Below are 21,593 nucleotides of genomic sequence, written 5' to 3'. Positions count from 1 at the left end.
AACCAAGAGTCAGATGCTTAACCGACTGAGCTGCCCAGGCGTCCCGTTCCAGTTTTAATTAACATGCCTTATGTGTGAGGTTGATCACATTTTCAGATATTGAAGGTCATTTGCATTTCTTTTTCTATGAACCTTTCTTATCTCTTGCCCATTTTCCTACTGGGTTGTTGATCACTATTTTTTAAAAAGATTTCATAATGTAAAAGCACTCGTCCTTTTTCTACGGTATGATTGAAAATATTTTCTTTCGTTGTTATCTGTCGGTCTCTTTGCCTTGTTCATGAGTTCTTTTCCATAAGTCTTTTTAAAATTTTTTCATGTGGCCAATTGTTCTTAATCTCTCCCTGTAGTGAATCTGGATTCTGAGGCATAGTTAGGAAAGCCCTCCACACCCTGAACTTACAAATGAATTCATTCACTCAGGTTCTTCTTCTGGTATTCCTAAAATATCACCGTCTTTTTATTTTTATTTTTTTAACGTTTATTTATTATTGAGAGACAGAGAGAGACAGAGCATGAGCAGGGGAGGGGCAGAGAGAGAGGGAGACCCAGAATCCAAGGCAGGCTCCAGGCTCCGAGCTGTCAGCACAGAGCCCCACGCAGGGTTAGAACTCACAAACCGTGAGATCATGACCTGAGCCGAAGTCGGACGCTTAACCGACTGAGCCATGCAGGCGCCCCAAAATCTCACTGTTTTTACATTTAAATCTCAGATCTTTTTGCTCTTGCCTCATTCTACATGCAAGCTATTCATTACTTTATGTTTATGGTTCGATCTGATGCTTATTGTGTGCAGTAGTCTTTCATTCACTCTCTTGGATTTTCCAAAAACAGAATCCTGTCATCTTCAGATACAGATAACTTGATTTCTTCTCTTCCAATTCTTAATGTCACCATTTACTTTGTCTTGCCCAACACACTGGCTGATGCATCCCAACTGACGTTAAAGACTTGGTGACCTAAGTCCCAGAGCTTCTGGGACATCCTTGTCTTCTTCCTGATTCAACCAAGAAACCCTCCAGTGTTTCCTCACCAAGTAAGAAGACACCGGCTTTGGGACTGAGATGCATGTATAGACTGTTTTTGTCTTAAGGATGTACCCAGCCAATTGTACTTTATTGACTATTTTTAATCAGCAGAGGCTTGATTTTGTCAAGTGCCTTTTCTGAATATGTGAAGATAATCATTTCATTTTTCTCCCTAGTTTTATTTTATGATGGATTATGTTAAAAGATTCCCTCCTATCAAACTATCCTTCCCTTGCATTCTGGAATGTTTCACACATTGTCATGATGTATGATTTTTTTTCAAAGCCCTTACTCTTAACCCCTGGATACTCTGATGCTCCTCCAGAAAGTCCTTTGATAAGTGGTTCTCATGTGGGGGTGACTTTGACTTCCGGGGACATTGACAATGTCCATGACGTTTTTGGTTGTCAAAACGGGGGATGCCACTGACATCTGGTGTGTGGAGGTCCATGATGCCACCAAACATCCTGACATGCACAGAACAGTCTCTATACACAAATGATGATACTGTGGAAGATCATAATGTCAGCAGTGCTGAGATCGGGAAACCCCACCTTAGGGAGACTGCAATAAGTCCATGGCCGTGACACTTGGTACTTGAAAAGAGAGCTACTGGCTTTGAGAACACAGATGTGTTTCCAGCCAGTGACTGGTTCTAACCCCGAGGGTAAAACAAAGATGGCGGGAGGGAGCACAGGCCTTCAGGAACAGGACAGCAGGGCCTAGATTCAGAAGATGGAGACCTTCCTGGTTCTCCTGGTGAGGACTCACAACATACTCCTTGCCTTGCGCTCTTTTTTCAGATGCAATAGTTGAAACTCTGGATTGGTGAGTCACAGAAGTGAAAGTGCCAATGACACCAACACAGACATTCACAAAATGGTCTAAACTCAACTCTGGGTACGAATTTACATGCATAGCCCAGGTCTCACCCCTCAGGCAGGAGACGGGATTTGAAAAGACTTCCTAGGGGCTCCTGGGTGGCGCAGTCGGTTAAGCGTCCGACTTCAGCCAGGTCACGATCTCGCAGTCCGTGAGTTCGAGCCCCGCGTCAGGCTCTGGGCTGATGGCTCAGAGCCTGGAGCCTGTTTCCGATTCTGTGTCTCCCTCTCTCTCTGCCCCTCCCCCGTTCATACTCTGTCTCTCTCTGTCCCAAAAAATAAATAAACGTTGAAAAAAAAAAAAAAAAAAGACTTCCTAGCTTCCCGACCAGAAAACCCCATCCTCTGAGAAGGACCCACGCCTGCTCCAGCTGTCATGTGCATCTGGAAATGTCAAGATCGATACCGTACTTTAAAAAGTTACCTCCCACTTGGGATCTCCTTCGTTTTCCACCAACTTCAGGCCATGCTTGTTCTTCAAGTGTCTGTTGAACTCCCACTTGGTGCCATACACAAAGCTGCACACAGGGCACTTCAAACCACCTGAAGGCACAGAGGAAAAAGGAGCGTTCGCAGCACATAAAAGGGCCCCAGTGCGCCTCCCTCCCGCCCCTCAACTCCAGGGAACACACTGTTTGTCTCCAGTACTTACATCCAGTGCCAGCTCCCCTCCGTACTAGAACAGAACAGCGACAGCACAGATGTTTTTCAGGGCAGACATTTCTAAAGCTTAATGTACTTCTTTTCATTTTCCAACGAGCATTTGCAGAAAGTCTAATATATACGTCATATTTTCAGTGCCGGAGTAACAGAATTCCTGTGGCCAAGTGAGTAGGTGGCCTCAACCATTCTTTCATTTTTGTTTTCATTTGAAAATAACAAGTAAGTTAGAAAAAAAAAAGAACTGAAGGACAAGGCTGCTTTCCTCAACCGCCTGTGTCCCAAAACATGAACCAAGAGCCAGGCTCCTTCACACCAAAAGCTGAGCCATTTGTATAAATCCCCATTTGGATTTCCCAGTAAAGACCAAGTGAAACGCCGCTACAAAATCGTACACGTGTTGTGGGAGGCGTGGATGCTTTAAGAGCATGTACAGGTCTAGGTAAAAAGACAGACAACAGAAAAAACCCTCAGAGCGACACAAAAGACTATCTTTCTAAAATTCTATCAAGAGCAGCAACTAAATTAGTGACCGGACAAAAATCACTTTTCACAGGCTGTGAATTCAGAAGCAAACTCTAGGGCCGCCTGGGTGGTTCAGTCACGTAAGCGTCCGACTTCGGCTCAGCTCATGATCACACAGTTCGTGAGTCTAAGCCCCGCGTCGGGCTCTGCGCTGACAGCTCGGAGCCTGGAGCCCGCTTCGGATTCTGTGTCTCCCTCTCTCTCTGCCCCTCCCCTGCTCACGCTCTGTCTCTCCGTCTCTCCCCAAAATAAACATTTTTTAAAAGTTTTAAAAAAAGAAAAAAGAAGCAAACTCTAGCCTCAGGAACTCTAGCCTCAGAGGGAGTTGTGCCGGCACCAGGTCTCCAAATCCACACAAACGATTAGCAGGATTAGCACGCCAGAGTCAGGCTACCCACTGGTACCATCAGGCCAGCACCCCGAGCCAAGCCGGGGTGGCGTCGTGGGCACAGCTGGTCTTCCTGCAGCCACCGTCAGTCTAGTCTCCACCCCGCACACAGAACGGGCTTTTGAATTTTTTTAAGGTTTATTTTTGAGAGAGAGAAAGTGAGAGAGTGCAGAGGAGGGGCAGAGAGAGAGGGAGACAGAGAATCCCAAGCAGGCCCTGTGCTGACAGCAGAGAGCCTGATGTGGGGCTCGAACCCACAAACCGTGAGATCATGACCTGAGCCGAAGCTGGGACGCTTAACTGAGCCATCCAGGCGCCCACAGAATGGGCTTTTATTTTATTTATTTATTTATTTTTTAACATTTATTTATTTTTGAGACAGAGAGAGACAGAGCATGAACGGGGGAGGGTCAGAAAGAGGGAGACACAGAATCTGAAACAGATTCCAGGCTCTCAGCTGTCAGCACAGAGCCCGACGCGGGGCTCGAACTCACGGACCTGCAACATCATGACCTGAGCCGAAGTCGGCTGCTTAACCGACTGAGCCACCCAGGCGCCCCCAGAATGGTCTTTTAAAAATAAACTAAATCACATCCCTCAAAGGTATAGAACCTTCCATCAGACCCAGAATAAAATCCCAGCTCCAAGAGGTAGCCTGCACGACTTTACTGTCACCCCTGTGTGATCTTATTCCTGCCTTCTCTCTGGCCTTGTCTCCTCCCCACCCTTCCCGCAGTCTCTCCTTTCTCTGTCTCTGGCATTGACCAAGCTCATTCTCTTCTTGGCAAACCTGGTGTCATGGGGTCTACGGCCAGTCCTTCTGCTGCCCCTGTCCCCGTCTCCATCAGACTTGCTATGCTCTCCTGCACCCGCCCAGGGTCTGAGATTTATTTCTTGCTCACTGGGGTACTGAGGAGGGAGAAGAGGAATTCTGTACTGATGACGAGGCTGTCTTGACAAATTGCATAATAACAGGCAAATCTCATGAAGACGCGGAACGTAATTTAAGCATCTCCCAGATGCAAGTATGATGTGCTTGATTTTCGGAATCAATTCCATGTCAGTGGAATCTGACAGTGTACTCTTCTGTAACTGGGGCTTCCTGTATACAACCTGAGGTGGTGCGTGATTCCCCACACAGTCATGAGCAGAAAAGGAAGCCAACCCAGATGGCCAACAGCGCGTCCCCTTGCGCCTTCAACTCACTGCTTTACAGCCTCGCCACGCTGGGAGGGCGCAGGAGAGCACAGCAGGCCCAACAGAGACAGGACAGAATCAGCAGAAAGACTGGCAACACCAAATTATAAACTTCCAGAACATTCTACAGAGGAGGCAGCTCAAACAGGGGCTTATATTTTCCAAAACTTACACGTTGTGCACTCTTTTTTTAGGCCAAACGAAATGGGCTTATTCTTTCCTACCTAGCTGATAATTAACTTAGATTTTAGCTTCCTTTGTTATCACTTATTAATCATCTAAAATGATGTATTTTCCTAGGATCACCTTTTTTAAAGCTCTCCAAGATGTGAGAACCTCTGCCTTTTTTCAGTTGGTTCAAGTGAGATAGGTCCTCCTATAGAGACTTAGCAAGAAGCAGTGAACAAAAGCAACCTAAATGGAATTAAAGACTCCTTCCGCGGTGCTCTTAAATGGAAACTAATTTAAGGAGAAAAAACATCCTTATATTATGTTTAAATTAAAATTAATATGCTAATGCCCCACATTAATTAAAACCTCAACCTTTGCCACATTGCCCTTAATTAAAGAACAATACATTGGAAGCATGTGACCCAGACTAAAAGCAGAATGCGACCACTTAATTGGCATCAAAGCTGAGAGAAATTAATTTCCAGTTCAATTCATTACATTCTTAGGCAATGCACAATAAAGGTCATGGGAGATGTGGCGAATTTACTTGTGGCCCTGGTATATAAAGTGCACACCATAAGAACGGCCAACCCCAAAATTGCAGTTTCCTCAGAAGGCGTGATGAACCAGGCAAGAACACAGGACGTCAGGAACAATTTTAAAAATCGATCATGGCACCTTTGCTCTTTTTGGAATGCAATGCATTCTGGAAGAGTCTTAGGCATTAAAATATCTGCGCTCCTTTGTGGTGGGTGACCTTATTGAAAATTCAATTTCATTTCCAATAACATTACTCCCAGGGTGGTGCGGAACGTGAGGCTGGGCAGTCAGGTACCTGGAGCTGGCACTGACATGACCCAGGAGCCACTTCCTGAAACTCCCGGGCCTTTGTTTTCTCTAAGATGAAATGCTAAAGCTCGTAACTTTAACAAAGGCACTCCAGTACACAGAATAATGGACGCCCAGAGATACTCACATCCTGGAGGGAAGGGGATCCTTGTGCACTACTGGTGGGAATGTAAACTCCGCCACGTTGGAGAGCAGTATGGAGGTTCCTCAAAAAGTTAAAAATACGACCACCCTATGATACAGCCATCCCGCTGCTGGGTTTGTATGGAAAGGTAATGAAAACAGAGTATCAAAGCAGTATCTGCAATCTCATGCTCACTGCAGCATTATTTACAATAGCCAAGATATGACCACAACCTGTGCCCATCAGTAGACACGTGGGTAAAGAAGATGTAGTGTATACACACACACACACACACACACACACACACACACACAGGAATATTAGTAAGCCATGAGAAGGAAGGAAACCCTGCCAGTTTTGACAACATGGATGGACCCTGAGGGCATTACGCTAAGTGAAATGAGTCAGACAGAGAAAGATAAATACTGTATAATTTCACTTATGGGGGAATCAAAAACAAAAACCAAAAAAGTCAGACTCATAGAAACACACTAGAAAAGTGGTTGCCGGGAGCGGGGGACCACGGGAGACAGGGAGAGGCTGGTAAGAGAGTGCGCACTGGCAGTTATAAGATGATTAAGGTCTGAGGGTCGGATGTGAAATGTGGTAACCACAGCTGATAGCTGAAGTTTGCTAAGAGAGTAGAACTTACACATTCTCAACAAGAGCCAAAGGATTAGTGTGTGAGGTGATGAATGTGTCAGCCGACTGGATGATGAGAATCCTAAATATCTTACAGCTTTGTGAATGATATCTCAGTAAAGCTGGAAAAAAAAAAAAAAGCAGTAGGGACCTGTTTGTAAACTGGATTAGGCCCTAGGGGCACGTGAGCCCACACTAAACAGGTGGGGGTCCTGGCCCCCAGGAGCTGACGGTCTGGAATGGAATGTGCCTGGATGCACAACAAAGACAGGTGTGTGAGGTTTTCATTACAGTGAAAAATAAATAAACACAGAGAAAGAAAAAAGAAAGGTTCACATCCTGATCCCTGCAACATGGGAGGGTCACCTCGTGTGGCAAGAAGGGACTTTGAGGTCGTGATTCATCAAGGCTCCTGAGACAGGGAGATCAGCGTGGATTATTCAGGCGGGACTAATGTAATCACAAGGGTCCTCCTATAGAAGAGGCACAAGGGAGGTCACAGAGAAGCCTCTACTGTCACTGGCGGCCGTGACAGTGGAAGAAGGAAGGGGCTGAGGCAAGGAATGTGAGCCGCCTCTAGAAGCTGGAACGGGCAAGAGAACAGGCTCTCCTCTGGAGACTCCAGAAGGAATACATACGTGTTAGCAGACTCGACCTGAGCCTGTGACACCTGTCTTGGACTTCTAACCTTCAGAACCTTAAGATAATAAATCTGTGTTGCTTTAACCCACCAGCAAGTTTGTGGCCATTTGTCACAGCTGCGGTAAGAAACTGATACAAGCAGCTAGACAGTAACTGTGACAAATGAGCTTAATTATCAAAGGAAACTGGATACAGAGCAATGTGATGATACAATATTAGGAAGCAAAATGTGGACCCGGACTTTGTCAAAATCCCCACTTCTTGCTGTCTCTTAATCCAGTGCCTGTCCTGAGACCCGGCAGAGCCCCAGCCCAGAACGAGGAAACGCGCCCAGGACAGCAATCTAGTGGAAATCCTATGCAAGCATGACGTGGAGGCCCCTGGTCACACAGCATGCTGTCAGAACACTACCTGGATCTCTCTCAAACCCCAGATCAGCAGATCAGCAGCTAGATCAGCAGCTAGACCTGGAGACAAAAAAAACTCAGAAAGAGTAAACGGCAGCCTGTGTGTGTGAGACCCTCTGACACAGGATCATGTGACCACTATGGAATGCGAGCCAATCACCGTCCCAGAACAGGACCATATGCTTCCTCCTCCTCTTCCTCCTTAACAAGTGCAAACGTGAGACAAGCTTCAGGGGGGACCAGCCGGGCCCTCGCCCACTTTGTGGCCTGGGCTGACCACTCTCCCACCCGTGTTTCCTCTCTTGAAAACAGGAATGACGATGCCGACCTCACAGGGCCTCTGAGGGAGAAAGGAATGCAGAGCAATAACACGGTGCGATGACATCACATCACTGGAAGCACCTGCCAGTCAGGTATGGAATCCGGGCCCTAATAAAAACAATTTTAAAATTACAATGTCTCCCAATCAAATCAATGACTTTGGTGTAACCTGGTAGTTTCTGGATTTTCTTCTACGCTATTTGCCCTGGATTTGGTGTGAAAAGCCAAGGTATGGATATATATCCAAGGTGCGTATGCACATACTTTTACACTCTTCTATTAGGGTAGTTCAAAATCACGCCAAGATTTTAGCAGATGCCGCAAACGCAGCCTTCTCCTCGAGCCCTGCTCTTCCCGCTGCCCCTCATCCCAATCGCCACCCCAGCCTCAATGACCCTCGAACAGTGGGGACAGGGAGGACGGTCAGCACCACAGAGAAGCAGCGAATTCTCCTGTAGCAGCGTGGGTAACTGTTGGAAGGAACACGCATTCTGTTACAGCCAGAACACGGGGCCTTGGAGGAGCTTCCCAGCCTTCGTCCGCAGCCCAGGCCACAACACGATAAAAGCCACCACATCCCAGGGTCCAGCACAATGTCGGGCACACTAGGAGCACAAGAGACACATGGTGACCAAGGAACGTGGGACTAAACACGATAGTCAATCTGAACCATTTATCAAGCACTATGTGTCAGGCACCTCCTGGGACCTTAGAGAGTAAGATCTAATCTCTGCAACTGCTGTTGAGCAGTATCAGCACCTCATCTTCGAAGACACGTAACACGACGTTCAGAGAAGTTAAGCGAGTCGTCCCAGCACCACAGCGATCAGCCACCCCGGCTCCGGGCCCCGGACTCCCATGCCTGTGCTCACGCCAATAACCTGGAGTGACCTGGAGTGACCTGCAGGGCCGCTCTGAGGTCACTGGGAAGTAAGCAGCCTGCCAGTCCCACCTGTGCCCTGCGGTGAGCTCAGGACGGAGCTAACGGCCTGTGAAGTGAAGCCAGCCCCCAGCCCGAGACCTAGGGAAGCGGCCCCTGAGCTACTAACTCAGGCAGATTCCGAGAGGAAACAGGGCCAGGCCCGCTGCAGCCACACGACCTGAAAACGTGTGTTTGTGTGGGAAAATGCCTCACATCCATATTAACGAACAAGCGATGGGCTAAGAAAATTAGCAAGAGATTGTCCAATCTGCCTTCGAAGTATCAGAAGGACACCAAATATAAGCAGGGAGTAGTAACACATCGACAAGGCCTTACGGGTAAGTCTCATTACCGAAACGCACCAGAGTTCTCAGGGGACTGTGGGTCCCAAAGGGGTGCCATCGTCACCCCTGTCCCCTGGGGACCAGTGGCGGGCGGGAGCCAGCTGCCACCAGCTCGCAAGCCGCTGTGCGCATCTCTGTCCAGTTCAGTGACATCACACTGATAGCTTAAAATTGGCCACAGCACAACCATTTCCACTACAGAAGCTGGTGAATGCTGTAAACCAGCTTCCCTTCTCCCTGCCCCTGAGACAGCCCGTTGGTAAACATTTACAGAACACGACGGGTGGACACCCGAGCAGCCGCCACTCCAGAGGCCTTCAGGAGCCCACTGAAAATCACCCCGACTCCACGGAGACCACCGGGGAACCTTCCCCCAGAAACCGGCAAGGAACAGAAATGTCTGACCTGGAAACATCTCTGCCTTTTAGGCCTTCCTCCCTACCTCCTGCACAGTGCCACACGTGGACATCCTTCCCAAATCCCTGAGCATCGTGGGTAAGAGAACCTTTGCCCACAGCTGATGGCTTTGCCTGTGTCACAGCGTGGCACTGCTTACGCTGGGCTGATGGACAAGGAGTCCCTTCCCCTGTGGGGAAGCTGTAACACCACTCTGAGAAGCGTACATTTTGTTCACAGCTTGTTGTCACGTTACTCTAACACATATTTCTCTATACCAAAACAAGAAGTTAGTAAGTCCCATGAAAATACTTTTTGATAAGGGACTAGAAGAGAAAAACAAAACCAAGTGTGGGGGGTGGGGAGAGGTTGGGGAGAATTCTGTGAAATTAATCAAAAGAAGATGAAAATTTCCAGTGGTACCCAAGCACCCAGCGTTCCGAACACAGCAACTGTGCATCCCATGTTGTCCCTCCGTTTTCCTGCCTGCTCTCAGACAGAGGAACAGTGGGAGCATCGTGCTCTTAAAGTTCCTAAGCTGTGTTCATACTCAACCAGCTATCTCATTTCAGAGACTATCCTCCCGCCAAAATACAATGGTGTAATGTCTCTTATGAGCCAAGAGAGGCATCTAGTTGTTTCCTTCCTCAGCTTGTCCCTTGAAGGGGGCACTGGAAATATGTGTGTGTGTGTGTGTGTACATATGTATGTGTGTGTATATATATATGTACACACATATGTACACACACACACATACATATATGTATACGCATGTATTATGTATATACGAAGACACCAAAAATGCCCCTGCGAAGATAAAAATTAAAACCCGGCAGACCCTGTCAGGGAATGCCAACAGATGACAGAGCGTCTTAGAAAGGTAACTGAAAACATAGGGCAGGAAACAGTTCGGCACCGGCACATTCTCCGCAAGGCGATGATGAAAGTTTGGAAGCAGAGAGCAGTGATAGTGTCATCAATCAGAGCCCCACGCCTGTCCCAAGAGCCGCAGTAAAGGTCTATTTCCTGCCAATCCAACCCAACAGCGCGAAGGATAATAAAAGGAATGTCTAGCCTGCTTCTCGAGCAATCTGCTGTGACTCTAAGGCAATCGGTTCTCTCCTCTGTGATTCCTGGACCGGGGCAGGAGGGGCGGGGTGGGGGGCGAGGGGCATCAAAAATGATGCAATGGCTCTAGAGCTCTAGAGGGCGTAGATGTTTTCAGGAAAAAGGAAACAAGTACGAAAATGTATTGCGTGCCACTCAGGTGCCTGCTCAGGTAACCCCGTCCGCCACCAGGAGAGAAGGCTGCTATCGACTCCATTCTCAGGTGAAGGGCCTGAGCTGGAGAGGCTGGTTAACGTGCCCCGATGGCACCACTCAAGGAGAAGAGCACAGACTCGAGCCAGGGCCCCTGCACCCCCCACGGCGCCATCCCAGTCTCCAGCTCCACGAAACGGTCATTAAAACACGAGGCACACACTCCCCGTTACCCCTGATGGATGGCTCTAAAATTATCCTGAGTTTTTATGCCGTTATCTACCTCCATACATCAGCCCTGTCACTGAAAGTGCTGAAGGATTCGGTCAATTCATTTGTTTTATATGAAGATTCATTCAAGGCAATCCCAGCGAGCGGGGACTTCGCGCCGCACCGGAAACCTCGGAGCGCCCGCACCTGCAGCCGGGAGCGCCAGCCCGCATCTCTGTTCACTGGGGGCAGGTTTCTAAAACGGTCTCTGGCTTCAAAGAGTCACAGGACTCAGGAAGTAGTAAAAACTGATGGACTGTGTGCGGCAATCATTTTTTTAGTTGAATTACTGTGGCACGGATATAAATACAGCAGCACTTCTCTGTATGGCAACAGCTCATGAGCTCAACCTTCTCAAGTGGGAATATGCGATCATTTACTGAAAAAAGCAGCAAAAAAAAAAAAAAAAAAAAAAAAAAAAAAAAAAAAAAACCCTCTCAGGCTTTTCAAGAATATGAGAGGTTTGCATCCATTCTGTTCAGTTTAAATGCTCTAAATGGTTTATCCTTTTTAGGATGAATAAGCAATCTGAGCACTCAATAAATATTTCTGGATAATCTAAAGAAGCTCACCTACAAATATGCTTGCCACGGCATGATTCATAATCACAACAAAAGAGGAATCTGGAAACCCTACCATGTCCAACAGGAGCAGGGCGAAACAAAATGGGCCACCTGATGCTGGACCACAAACAGCCCTTGGAAGTTATACTGAGGGAGACAACAGAATGCGCACGTGAGCAGGAACTTTCATGCAGGAGGAAGGTACACGGACCAAGAACAGAAGGCAGCCAGTGCTGGCAAGTGAACGTTGTGGGGAGGGTGGTAAATTAGGATTCCTCATCCTGGATTTCCACGGAGGCAGCAAGTAATGCCGAGACAAACCAACGGGGGACGTGGAGCACAGTCATGACGACGGAGAACTAACAAAATGCTCAGGGGTCGGGGCTGAGCTGCAAGACGTCCCAGCTCCTCTCAAGGGGCACACTGCCTACCTTGCTGGACGAGTGCGTCGGCCGCCAGCTCCCCGGTGCCCACGTTGGCGTATTCCTCGTTGGGGTGCTTCCTGTTGTAGTGCCGTTTCAGGGAGCCGGATATGTTACAGGAGTAATGGCAATGGGCACAGCGGAAGGGCTGTAGGGACAAGGACTGAAGGTGAGCCCCAGGGGAGGTCGAGCCCCAAGCGGAAGGGGCGCAACTTGCCCCAGTGTTCTCCTCCACGACCCCCCACCCCGGGGTGTCTGACACCCCCAAAGCCTGATGAGCAGGCTGCCCCCTAGGATGCGCTCCAGGGAAAAACACAACGTCGGGATGCTGAGTCCTGCCTCGGCGGGGACCAAGCAAGTCATTGCACAAGGTGTCCCCTGGGTAGGAAGGGTCTGTGCTCAATGTGGTTGCTTTCATTTCTCATTTTGTCCACTTCTTGTCCAAGAAGAAAATAACATAAGAGGAACACAGCAATCTACCATTTTCCTTTTTTTTTTTTTTTTTAAAGTGAATGTCTTCCGGGGCACCTGGGTGGCTCATTTGGTGGAGCATCTGACTCTTGATTTTGGTTCAGGTCATGATCTCACGGTTGTAAGATCGAGGCTTGTGTCGGGCTCTGTGTGCGGAGCCTGAAGTCTGTCTGCGATTCTCTTTCTCCCTCTCTCTCTGCCCCTCCCCTGTCTGTGCTTTCTCTCTCTCTCTCATAAATAAACATTTATTTTTTTTAATTTTTTTAAATGTTTGTTTATTTTTGAGAGAGAGAGACAGAATACGAGGATGGGAGGGGCGGAGAGACAGAGACACAGAATCCGAAGCGGGCTCCAGGCTCCGAGCTGTCAGCACAGAGCCTGACACAGGGCTCGAACTCATGAGCCGTGAGATCGTGACCTGAGCTGAGGTCAGACGCTTAACCGACTGAGCCACCCAGGCGCCCCAAAATAAACAAACATTTAAAAAATAAAATAAAATAAAATAAAGTGAATGTCTTTCAAAGTAGCTCCCCTCACAATTAATTCCCTGACGTACCTGCTTCTCCAAGTCACTTTCTCCACGGGACTCACCTGCAAGCATGTGCACAGACACAGGCATCAACCCACAGCTGTCCCCCATTAGGGAAATCCACCTGGTAAATGTATTTCCAGCCCCCACCTGGGCAGGATGAGCCACTTTCAAGATAAGGACGCAAGGGGTCATGCGGCCTGGCTCCCACCTTGCATACTGCTTTGAGGGGTCCAGAATGAGTGGTGAGGAGGAAAGGGGTGCCTGCTCAAGCCCCTTAGGGAACCCAGTGAGGCCATGCCATCGGCTGAGTGAAGGATGGACGTCTGGATCACTGTTCCATCCCCCGCCCTGACGCACAGGCAAGATAGTATCAGTATCCCTCTGAACCGTGAGCCCTACAACTGTCCAGCAGAATGCCACGTGAATCCCCAATGTGCATTCAGGGCCCATCTGGGAAGACAAGTAGCTCGCTGGCCTGGCAGATACAGGAGAGAGGGAGCAGCCCATGGTGGTAGGAGCTCTGGGAACAGTCTGGGGGATCCGGATGGGACAACGGGAAATGCCGGCTTTCTCTGAGCTCTGTCCAGGGCCCGTCTGCTCTCCTGCGGTGGACCCAGTGATCAGTCCGACAGCGTGATATATATCCCGTTGCGATCGCGCCCAAACCACAAACAGGGATGTCCAACTGTCTTCCCGGTTATCTCTACGGGGATGCTCTTCAGGCACCTCAGAATAAACGCACACAATTTCAGACTCTTCTTTCTGCAAAATCAGCTCATCACCCAAAGGCAAACCCCTGAGTGTCACCCTAGACTTTTTCTTTTCTCTTACTATTCGCCTAATTACTGAGTCTTGTCCAGGCTTCCTCGGAAACCTCTCCAGAATTCGCTCCTGCTCCTTTCTGTCCCAGCAGCACATAGGAAGGGGCCATCCCGGCCTATAAAGCAAATGCTGTTACTCCCAGGAGGGCCATTCTTGGAGAGAAAGACCCACGGAAGTCAATCCAGTGAGAAAACCTGAAACGTTCCCTCCACCCTACGCAAGGCCACTCTGTGGTCATAGGATGCTCTGGGCCACACTGCATGTGCTACATTCAGTCCCTTGTGCAAGAAAACCCCATGGCTTGGCCCACAAGGATTTATTAAACAAAAGGACCCGGAACAAAGGCAAAAATTAGCCAGGCTCTCTCATCCGTCTACTGAACAGAGAACAAGCAATCTAAAATGCCACTGTGTCATTATTTGCAGAGTTAAAATAGAAGCTAAAACATTTTCAAATGCTTTCATCTCCTAAATATGCAAACGTTATAAAATTACTTTTGGAACACTAGCACTTACATAGAAATCAGAAAGAACAATCGAAAAATACTCTATTACCAGGGCTGAGTGGTCAGTGGGCATAAGAGGCAGGAAGGGGCAACTACAGAAATGGTCCTGTGGACCTAACTCCATGCCCCAGAGCCAATTTCACCCTTCGTGGGGCCAAGCAGGTTAACTTCCCCGTGAGAGTTTCAACTTGTATTCCCATGCCCACTCCTCGACAGAACTGCGAATGAGGAGAAAAACTAACAAGATGTGAGCAGACAGGCCAAAAAAATGTACAGGTAGGCCCACCTGTGACTGACTGACCACCAATTTCTACCCAAAATCTTCAATTCTTAAAGCTGAAAGAGACGCTTTCAAAGGCTAACCAACCTTCACTCCACGAGGGCACGTTCTCCTGTGGCCTCTGGCAGGCCGTGATCGTAGCCGCTGGAAGATGCGGGGAGGTGAGAAGCCGCTCAGCTGCTCGACGGCACCAGGGGTTTAGAAAGATCTGTCCCCCTGCAGCCTCTTACCCTCAGTGCCCTTCCACTGTGTCAGGCCCCCCGCAACCTCTCAGTGACATCAATCACCAGTGAACCTCCGTTCGGCATCTTCTCCCTACAACTGCGGTCACTGGACCGCATCTGGGCCCTTCCAACAAAGCAAGTTCAGACCTATGAGGAGGTGTTGCCGCTTGTCAGCAGGGCATTCTGCTGGGGCTGTCGCAGGGCTGGGGACAAAGGTGGAAGAGAGGGCACATGACATCTCTACGTCCACGGCCAGACACCAAGTCTGACTGCGTTACTAATATTCCAAGTCTTGAGGTTTCAGTGGTGAAGCATGTACTCACTGACCGCCTTCGGGGAGCAGGTGGAACTGTGCTCCACCCTGGACAGAGAGTGATGGACAGAGAGAGATCCGTGATCCTCTGAATCCACATGAGTTCAGAGACATAGATGCTATCTGGGCAAGAAAATCAGAAAACTCGGGGTCTAAGTCAGACATTGGTAGTTGGCAAGAGACAGTAGATCTTCAAAGGGAAGTTATTTATCGAGAGCTTTCGGGCCCAAAGACGCCCCAAAGTGAGGAGGAACATAGAAGCAGCTACAGCAGAGGAGTTCGTGTAAAACAAAACATCCACGTTCTTACTGTGGCCCAAAACTAAACTGAATCACCAGCGAGGCATTCCTGCTATTCAGGGTTACACTGGAGTTATTAAGAAATGCAATCAAGCATAATAATTATTACAGTTTTACCTACCACAGGCCAGGCAGTTCTCAGTGTTTTGCAGGGATTAATTCCTAGAAGTCTCAGAACCACCTAATATGCTAGGTACAATTATTATCCCCATCTTACAGATAAGGAAATTGCAGTCCAGTTACGGAATCCACCAAAAGTGTCACACGTTCCCAGCCTGACCAGTCAGTCTGCACTGGATTTGGGGATCCAGGCCCCACCGGCAACAAAGAGATGACTTGACTTCCCATTTGCCATTATTTCCTGAACAGCCAGGTCCCCTGGGAGCTCCATCAGGGCAGGCATGGATCTCCCGGACATAAAAAAGCCCAGACCTAACCTACAACTCCTAAAAACGAGGAGCACCCAGTGGGCTGGGAGAACTGTAGGCAGTTCCTGGAGCACCATAATGGGGGAGGGACTGCTGGGGGTTGAGAAGACGGCAGGAGACAGTCACCAGATCACAGGGGGACATGCCAGCAACGTGGCTTCAGGAACACATGTCTCCACCCGGTTTCTTCACACCTAGAATTAACCATTCTGGAAACTGATGGAAGGTGGATTTGAAAGGAACAAGACTGGAGGCAGGGAACACGTGTCCAATTGTGGCTAGAGGTACACACAAGAGACACAGATACATCTATAATACACACATATGGATTATAGATTCTGTGTCTTTACACAGGTATGTATGTATATTACAGATATATGATACAGATATTTGTATAAGCCCTAAAACGAGAGCATGGCACAAGGAAGTGGGAAGTGAAGAGAGGCTTTAAGAGAGATGGGGGAGGTAAAACCAGCCAGACCCAGTGACTCAGAAGCAGTGTGAAAAAATGAAGGTGGGCCCCCAGGATGACCCCAAGTCTCCAGCAAGGAAGACACAAGAGGAAGGCATTGCACCAGCTGTGGAGGGAGTTCTACGGATGAGGAGAAAGAGGGGTGTGAGTACAGAACTCTGGATACCCAAGAGGGCATTTCCAGAAAGAGGTTGGAGAATGAGTCCTAACACAGAGGAGAGTTCTGGGCTGTAGACACAGATCTGAGCACAGGCGAGTAGCAGAGGCCCACAGATGGAATTCACCCATCATGAGAGGGTGTGTGAGGTGAAGAGGGCAGCAGCATGAGGACAGCATCTGGAACAGGAGAGACAGACCAGAGGATGAGCTCACGAAGAAGGATGAGAAAGAGTGACAGCAGAGGAACCAGGCGTGGGTGGAGTCACAGGATCTATGGAACAATGCCCTTCACGGAGGCAGGGATGGCAGGGACAACACACTAAGAAACCCGGTAAGGCAAGGCCTAACGGGTGTCCACGGGACCTGGCCGTGGCCCCGGTGGCTGTACTAAGAAGAATTCCAGTAACATGGCCAGTCAAGGAGAGGAGGCGAGGGGCAGAAGCTGGGCTTGGGGTCATGTTTCAATGATGTTTTATAAGTCTTTCTCAAAGGGTGCACCAAAGATCAGCTATCTGAGTTGAAAGACAAAGGGCGGTTGACTGTGGAGGCTGAAATCGATGTTCTCAGACTTACATCAGAGAAGTAGGTAAAAGACACTTTTTCACAACTGGAGGATTTATGGTTCTGGTTCCTCAAACAGACAGGGACAGGAAGTCCCATCTCACTTGTGAAACTGGGCTCGGAGAAACCGATTAGAAGGCATCTAACTGCATGCAAGCGAGGCCAATCCAACTTCCCGTCAGCACCAAGAGGAATGTTTTAAAACAGATGAGAAGCTGGCGATGAGGCGATGTCCCAGGTGGTAACACTGGTAACCAGCTGCAAAGCCCAGGATAGCTTTCGGGTGGAGTAGAGGGTGCCCTGCTGGCCCGGCAGGCAGGAAGGCCCTCGCCACGCGAGCTCCTGCTGTGGTCTGGGTAACCAAGGACGGCAGATGGCCATGCAGCTAAGTCAAAAGGCTCAGGGATGTAGTTGTGAGCCTGGCCCTTCAGTTGGGCCCACCCCTCTCTGGAGAGGATGGAAAAAGATAATGACCTGGGAGAAGGTTCTGGATAACTATTGGGGTGAAACCTACAACCACAAATGAAGACTTTATAACCTTAATTTAAAAAACCAGCTAAGGTAGAGATAGAGACAAAGACGAGGTAAAGAAGGAGACAAACCACAAGTCTAACTGATACCCAAGTGACTTTGGATTCCAACTGCAGGAAGAGATAGTATGACTGTTACAACCCCTAATATATGGACTGGTTGGTACAAGGCAGTTTCGACAATGCTTGATGGAGACCAGGCTATCTGAACGTGGACACCTTTGTGGCGCAAAGGCCCTCGTAATGACCCAATAGCATTTTACATCAAGCGTAGGTCGAAGCGTGGAGTCAGAAAGCATGAATGAACCAGGAGCTAGGGGATTGAGGTTCAGGTGCTGGGCACACCACTGATCGGCTGGGCTACCCCAGCTAAGACATCATCTGTGAAATGGAAAAAAAAAACTTTCCCTATTTACCTGACAGGGTTTAAATGATGTGTCAAGAAAGAGTATGAGTCTGCTTTGAGAAATAAGGCACATCAGGCCTCATGACTGTTACACTTAATTAATTAGTACGTTCACATTTGTTACTATCATCCTCTGAAGCACCTCCTGGTGGGGGTCACCCCTCTTTCCCTCCTTCCCTCCTACAGAAGCCTCCTCCTTGGTGCAGCCTGTGACCCTCCCACGGTGTCTGGTCATATAGGGGATGCATCCAGGAGAGCCCAGGGCTCGAGGCTGGCCCCCCACCATAAGGGTTTTGTGAATGTTAACTATTATTATCTCTAAGATCATTTTCAGAGTCAAATGTTATAGCGTAAAATAACAGAAATAAATCAGAAAACTGACCATAAAAAATAAACACTAGCAACAAGAAAAAACAACCACCCAGGACTTACAAAGAACAATTAAGTTTTAGTTACACAGGCAAAGAAGAAATGCTGAAGAGAGTTGCATTTCTGTCTTTTGAGGCCAGGTTACGTGGGGCAAGTGCACTACACTCCCATTGCTTCCCTTCTGGGGGACCGCCCAACCAGGGACACCAGGTCGACAGCAGGCCAAGGGAAGCTCCGTGAAAGTAGCAGTGGGGCCACAGAATGCAGCCGTGGCCAAACTGCAGAGGGAGGAAGACATGGCTTCAGAAAATGTTCTCAGCACGAGGAGGGTAAGGCGGTAGGAGGCGCTCCTGATGTTGGGCCCTCAGCCAAGAGCTAAAACAACCACTGTGTCTAAATGCCAACCAAGGCTGAGCGAGTACCAGTCGCCAACAAAAGCTGTGGCTAGGACAGCCGTGTCCACCTCCTCACTACACAAGGGCCACCATCAACTAGCCATGTGGCCTCAGGCATAGACCTGAACTTCCGGCATCTTGGTTTACTCCTCAGAAATGGGGACTGGGAAGACACTGACAGCACAGAATTACTGGGTGGGACCAAAGAAGTTATACAGATGAAAGGGTGAGTAAATGTTCAAAATATCTGCTCCATCATCACCATCACCATCATCATCACCATCACTATAAATATCATCATCACCATCACCATCAACATCACCATCGCCATCACCATCATCATCACCATCACCATAAACATCATCATCGCCATCACCATCACCATCACCATCATCATCACCATAAACATCATCATCACCATCACCATCAATGTCATCATCGTCATCACCATCATCATCACCATCACCATCATCACCATAAACATCATCACCATCGCCATCACCATAAACATCACCATCACCATAAACATCATCATCACCATCACCATCAACATCACCATCGCCATCAATGTCATCATCGCCATCACCATCATCATCACCATCACCATCATCACCATAAACATCATCACCATCGCCATCACCATAAACATCACCATCACCATAAACATCATCACCATCACCATCAACATCACCATCGCCATCACCATCATCATCATCATCACCATAAACATCACCATCACCATTGCCATCACCATAAACATCATCGCCATCACCACCGCCACTGCCACCATGCAGAGATGCTATAGTATCAGAGCTCCACTGTGTAGTCTTCTCCTACCCAACATCCTCTCAGAAAAGATCCACAGAAGAGTAGGCTAACCCACCTGCACCCCAGGCTCTCCCAGGTGCGTGCCCCTTTGAAGGTCTATGCAACCTGAGGTCAAAGAGGTCATGGTCAGATGTCACTGTTCCTGTGAGGCCTCCTCTCTCTGTCCCCGGCGCCCCTTACAGCTTTGAGCTGGTTTGCTTTTTATGGCACTGATTACCTTCTAATAGAAGACAGAATTTACTTACTTATTCTGCTTATTGTCTATTCCCTCCATGAGAATATAAACCCCAGGAGGGCAGAATTCTTTTTTGTTGCTTTTTGGTCTGTTTTGATCATTGTTACTACAGCACCTAGAACGGTGCCCACAAACAGTTAAGCTCAGTACTAATTAAATTTAGCTGACCTGAGAACACTCCCTCTAGACCAGCTCTTTATGTTGAAGTCTTCCAAGTCTAGATTCCTGTAGACCCGGGGGAGACAGGAAGGAAATACCGAGGGGCAAGCAGCAGACACTACTAGGCTATGGAGACTTCATAAATTTCGATGTTTTCTAGGATTTCTAGAATAGAATGCATGTTTTAAGTAATTAGAGACACATAAATGGGAAGTTAAATAGATTAAAAAAAAAACAACTGGCCCAGGCCCTGAGCTTGACTTTGGCCCAAGACTCAGTGAGTGTCGATGGCTCAAGGCCTAAGTCTGGGGACTTGTTTCCTGCCAAATCCCACGAGATGGGAAGTGACAGCTTCTTCCAACTGAGGCCCTACCTGGATTTTACTTCTGGAAAGCAATAATCATGACTGATGCTTCCCCACCATGTGCTTTGGAGAGCTCTGGGGCCCAGGACCTTTCTCACCACCACCTTGGAGTGGCAGGGCTTTCTGGAGCCAGACACACCTGCGCTCAGTCGGGGTTCTGCCACCGAACATTTGGGTACCTTGGGCACACTTCTTCACTTTCTCGCAAGGAGGAGTGATCACGTGAAAACAATAGCCTGCGTGGAGATGCTCATCAAATTGTTATCATCGACTGTTCTGACACAGAAACTCTGAGCACACCGCATCATTCAAAGGAAAGGTAAGAGTGGTGTTCCTTTTTGCACATGGGATTTTAGAATCTCCATGTTTGCCTTTGGAACAACGGAAGACCGGAGCGAGGAGGTGCACAAGAATGCACTGGTGATGGAGACTGTGACCCCTGGGTCTCTACCATACGCCTCACAACCGCCTTGGGAAGACACGTCGATTCTCTCCTTACAGCTGGGGACGCAGAGGCCTGGGAGGGTAAGCGGTTTGCTCCCCGGCAAAAACCAGGGTGTGAGCTAAGGTCGGTCTGACTCCAAAGCCCAGGTGCCCGCCACTCTCCTCAGCACAGCTGGTGCCCTGCCCACCGCAGGCCTGCAGCAAACAAACACCACTTCTGGGCAGTCTCCCTGCTGACGGACTGGATGGACGGTTTCTGCAACTTTTCCTCTGAGATTTTCAGTTTGGCAAAGGACTTTGGTTCCACTCACAGGATCAACAAGATGATGCTATTTTCAGGGTAGGATTTGCAGCACACGAAGTTCTGGTAGCACAAACCACTCACCTTGTCTTGCCCTGGCCTCCCATCGGTCCTGCTTCAGGGCCCTGGCTCTGCACAGCCTGCCGTGTGGACAGCCCGCGGGACTGCCCGCTAGCAGCTACCTCCAAAACTACAGGGTAGACCCAGTTGAGAGCCACCGTGCCTGTATTTCCACAGATTTCTAAAATGCACACCAGATACCCACACTCCCTCTGAACGGAATCTCCACTGAGAGATTTCTTGAACATAATACAATAATGAAGCAAGGCTTTCTGTGCCCTACATAAGAAAACAATACATTTACAGATATTAAATCTGCTCTTTGCTAAAAGAACAACTCCTGACGGGCTGCGTGGAGCCTCCCCGTCGTACAGGGCCTGACTCACAGCAGCGGGCCTACAGCTTCGGGCGAATGTGAGAAATC

The 21,593-nt window shown here is 48.6% G+C and overlaps 1 protein-coding gene across 6 annotated transcripts in view; it reads right to left on the bottom strand.

Annotated features, from left to right (window-relative positions):
* ZFAT (zinc finger and AT-hook domain containing) overlaps window positions 1-21,593 on the bottom strand; it is a 350,430-nt gene that overhangs the window by 94,566 nt on the left and 234,271 nt on the right. For 5 of the 6 annotated variants that reach the window (XR_006706155.1, XM_045453585.1, XM_045453587.1 and 2 more), the window contains 2 exons: window positions 12,022-12,160; window positions 2,334-2,452 (listed from right to left, as the gene is read on the bottom strand). Coding sequence is in view for 5 of the 6 variants with exons in the window: in XM_045453585.1 (XP_045309541.1) it covers window positions 2,334-2,452; window positions 12,022-12,160 (258 nt within the window). In the remaining variant the exon portion in view is untranslated. Of the gene's footprint in view, window positions 1-2,333; window positions 2,453-12,021; window positions 12,161-21,593 lie in introns of those variants that run through there. The other variant, XM_045453589.1, reaches the window with a different exon arrangement.

Source organism: Leopardus geoffroyi, chromosome C3 (assembly GCF_018350155.1).
Source record: "Leopardus geoffroyi isolate Oge1 chromosome C3, O.geoffroyi_Oge1_pat1.0, whole genome shotgun sequence".
NCBI lineage: Eukaryota > Metazoa > Chordata > Mammalia > Carnivora > Felidae > Leopardus > Leopardus geoffroyi.
This window is presented reverse-complemented; position numbering and strand designations above follow the sequence as displayed.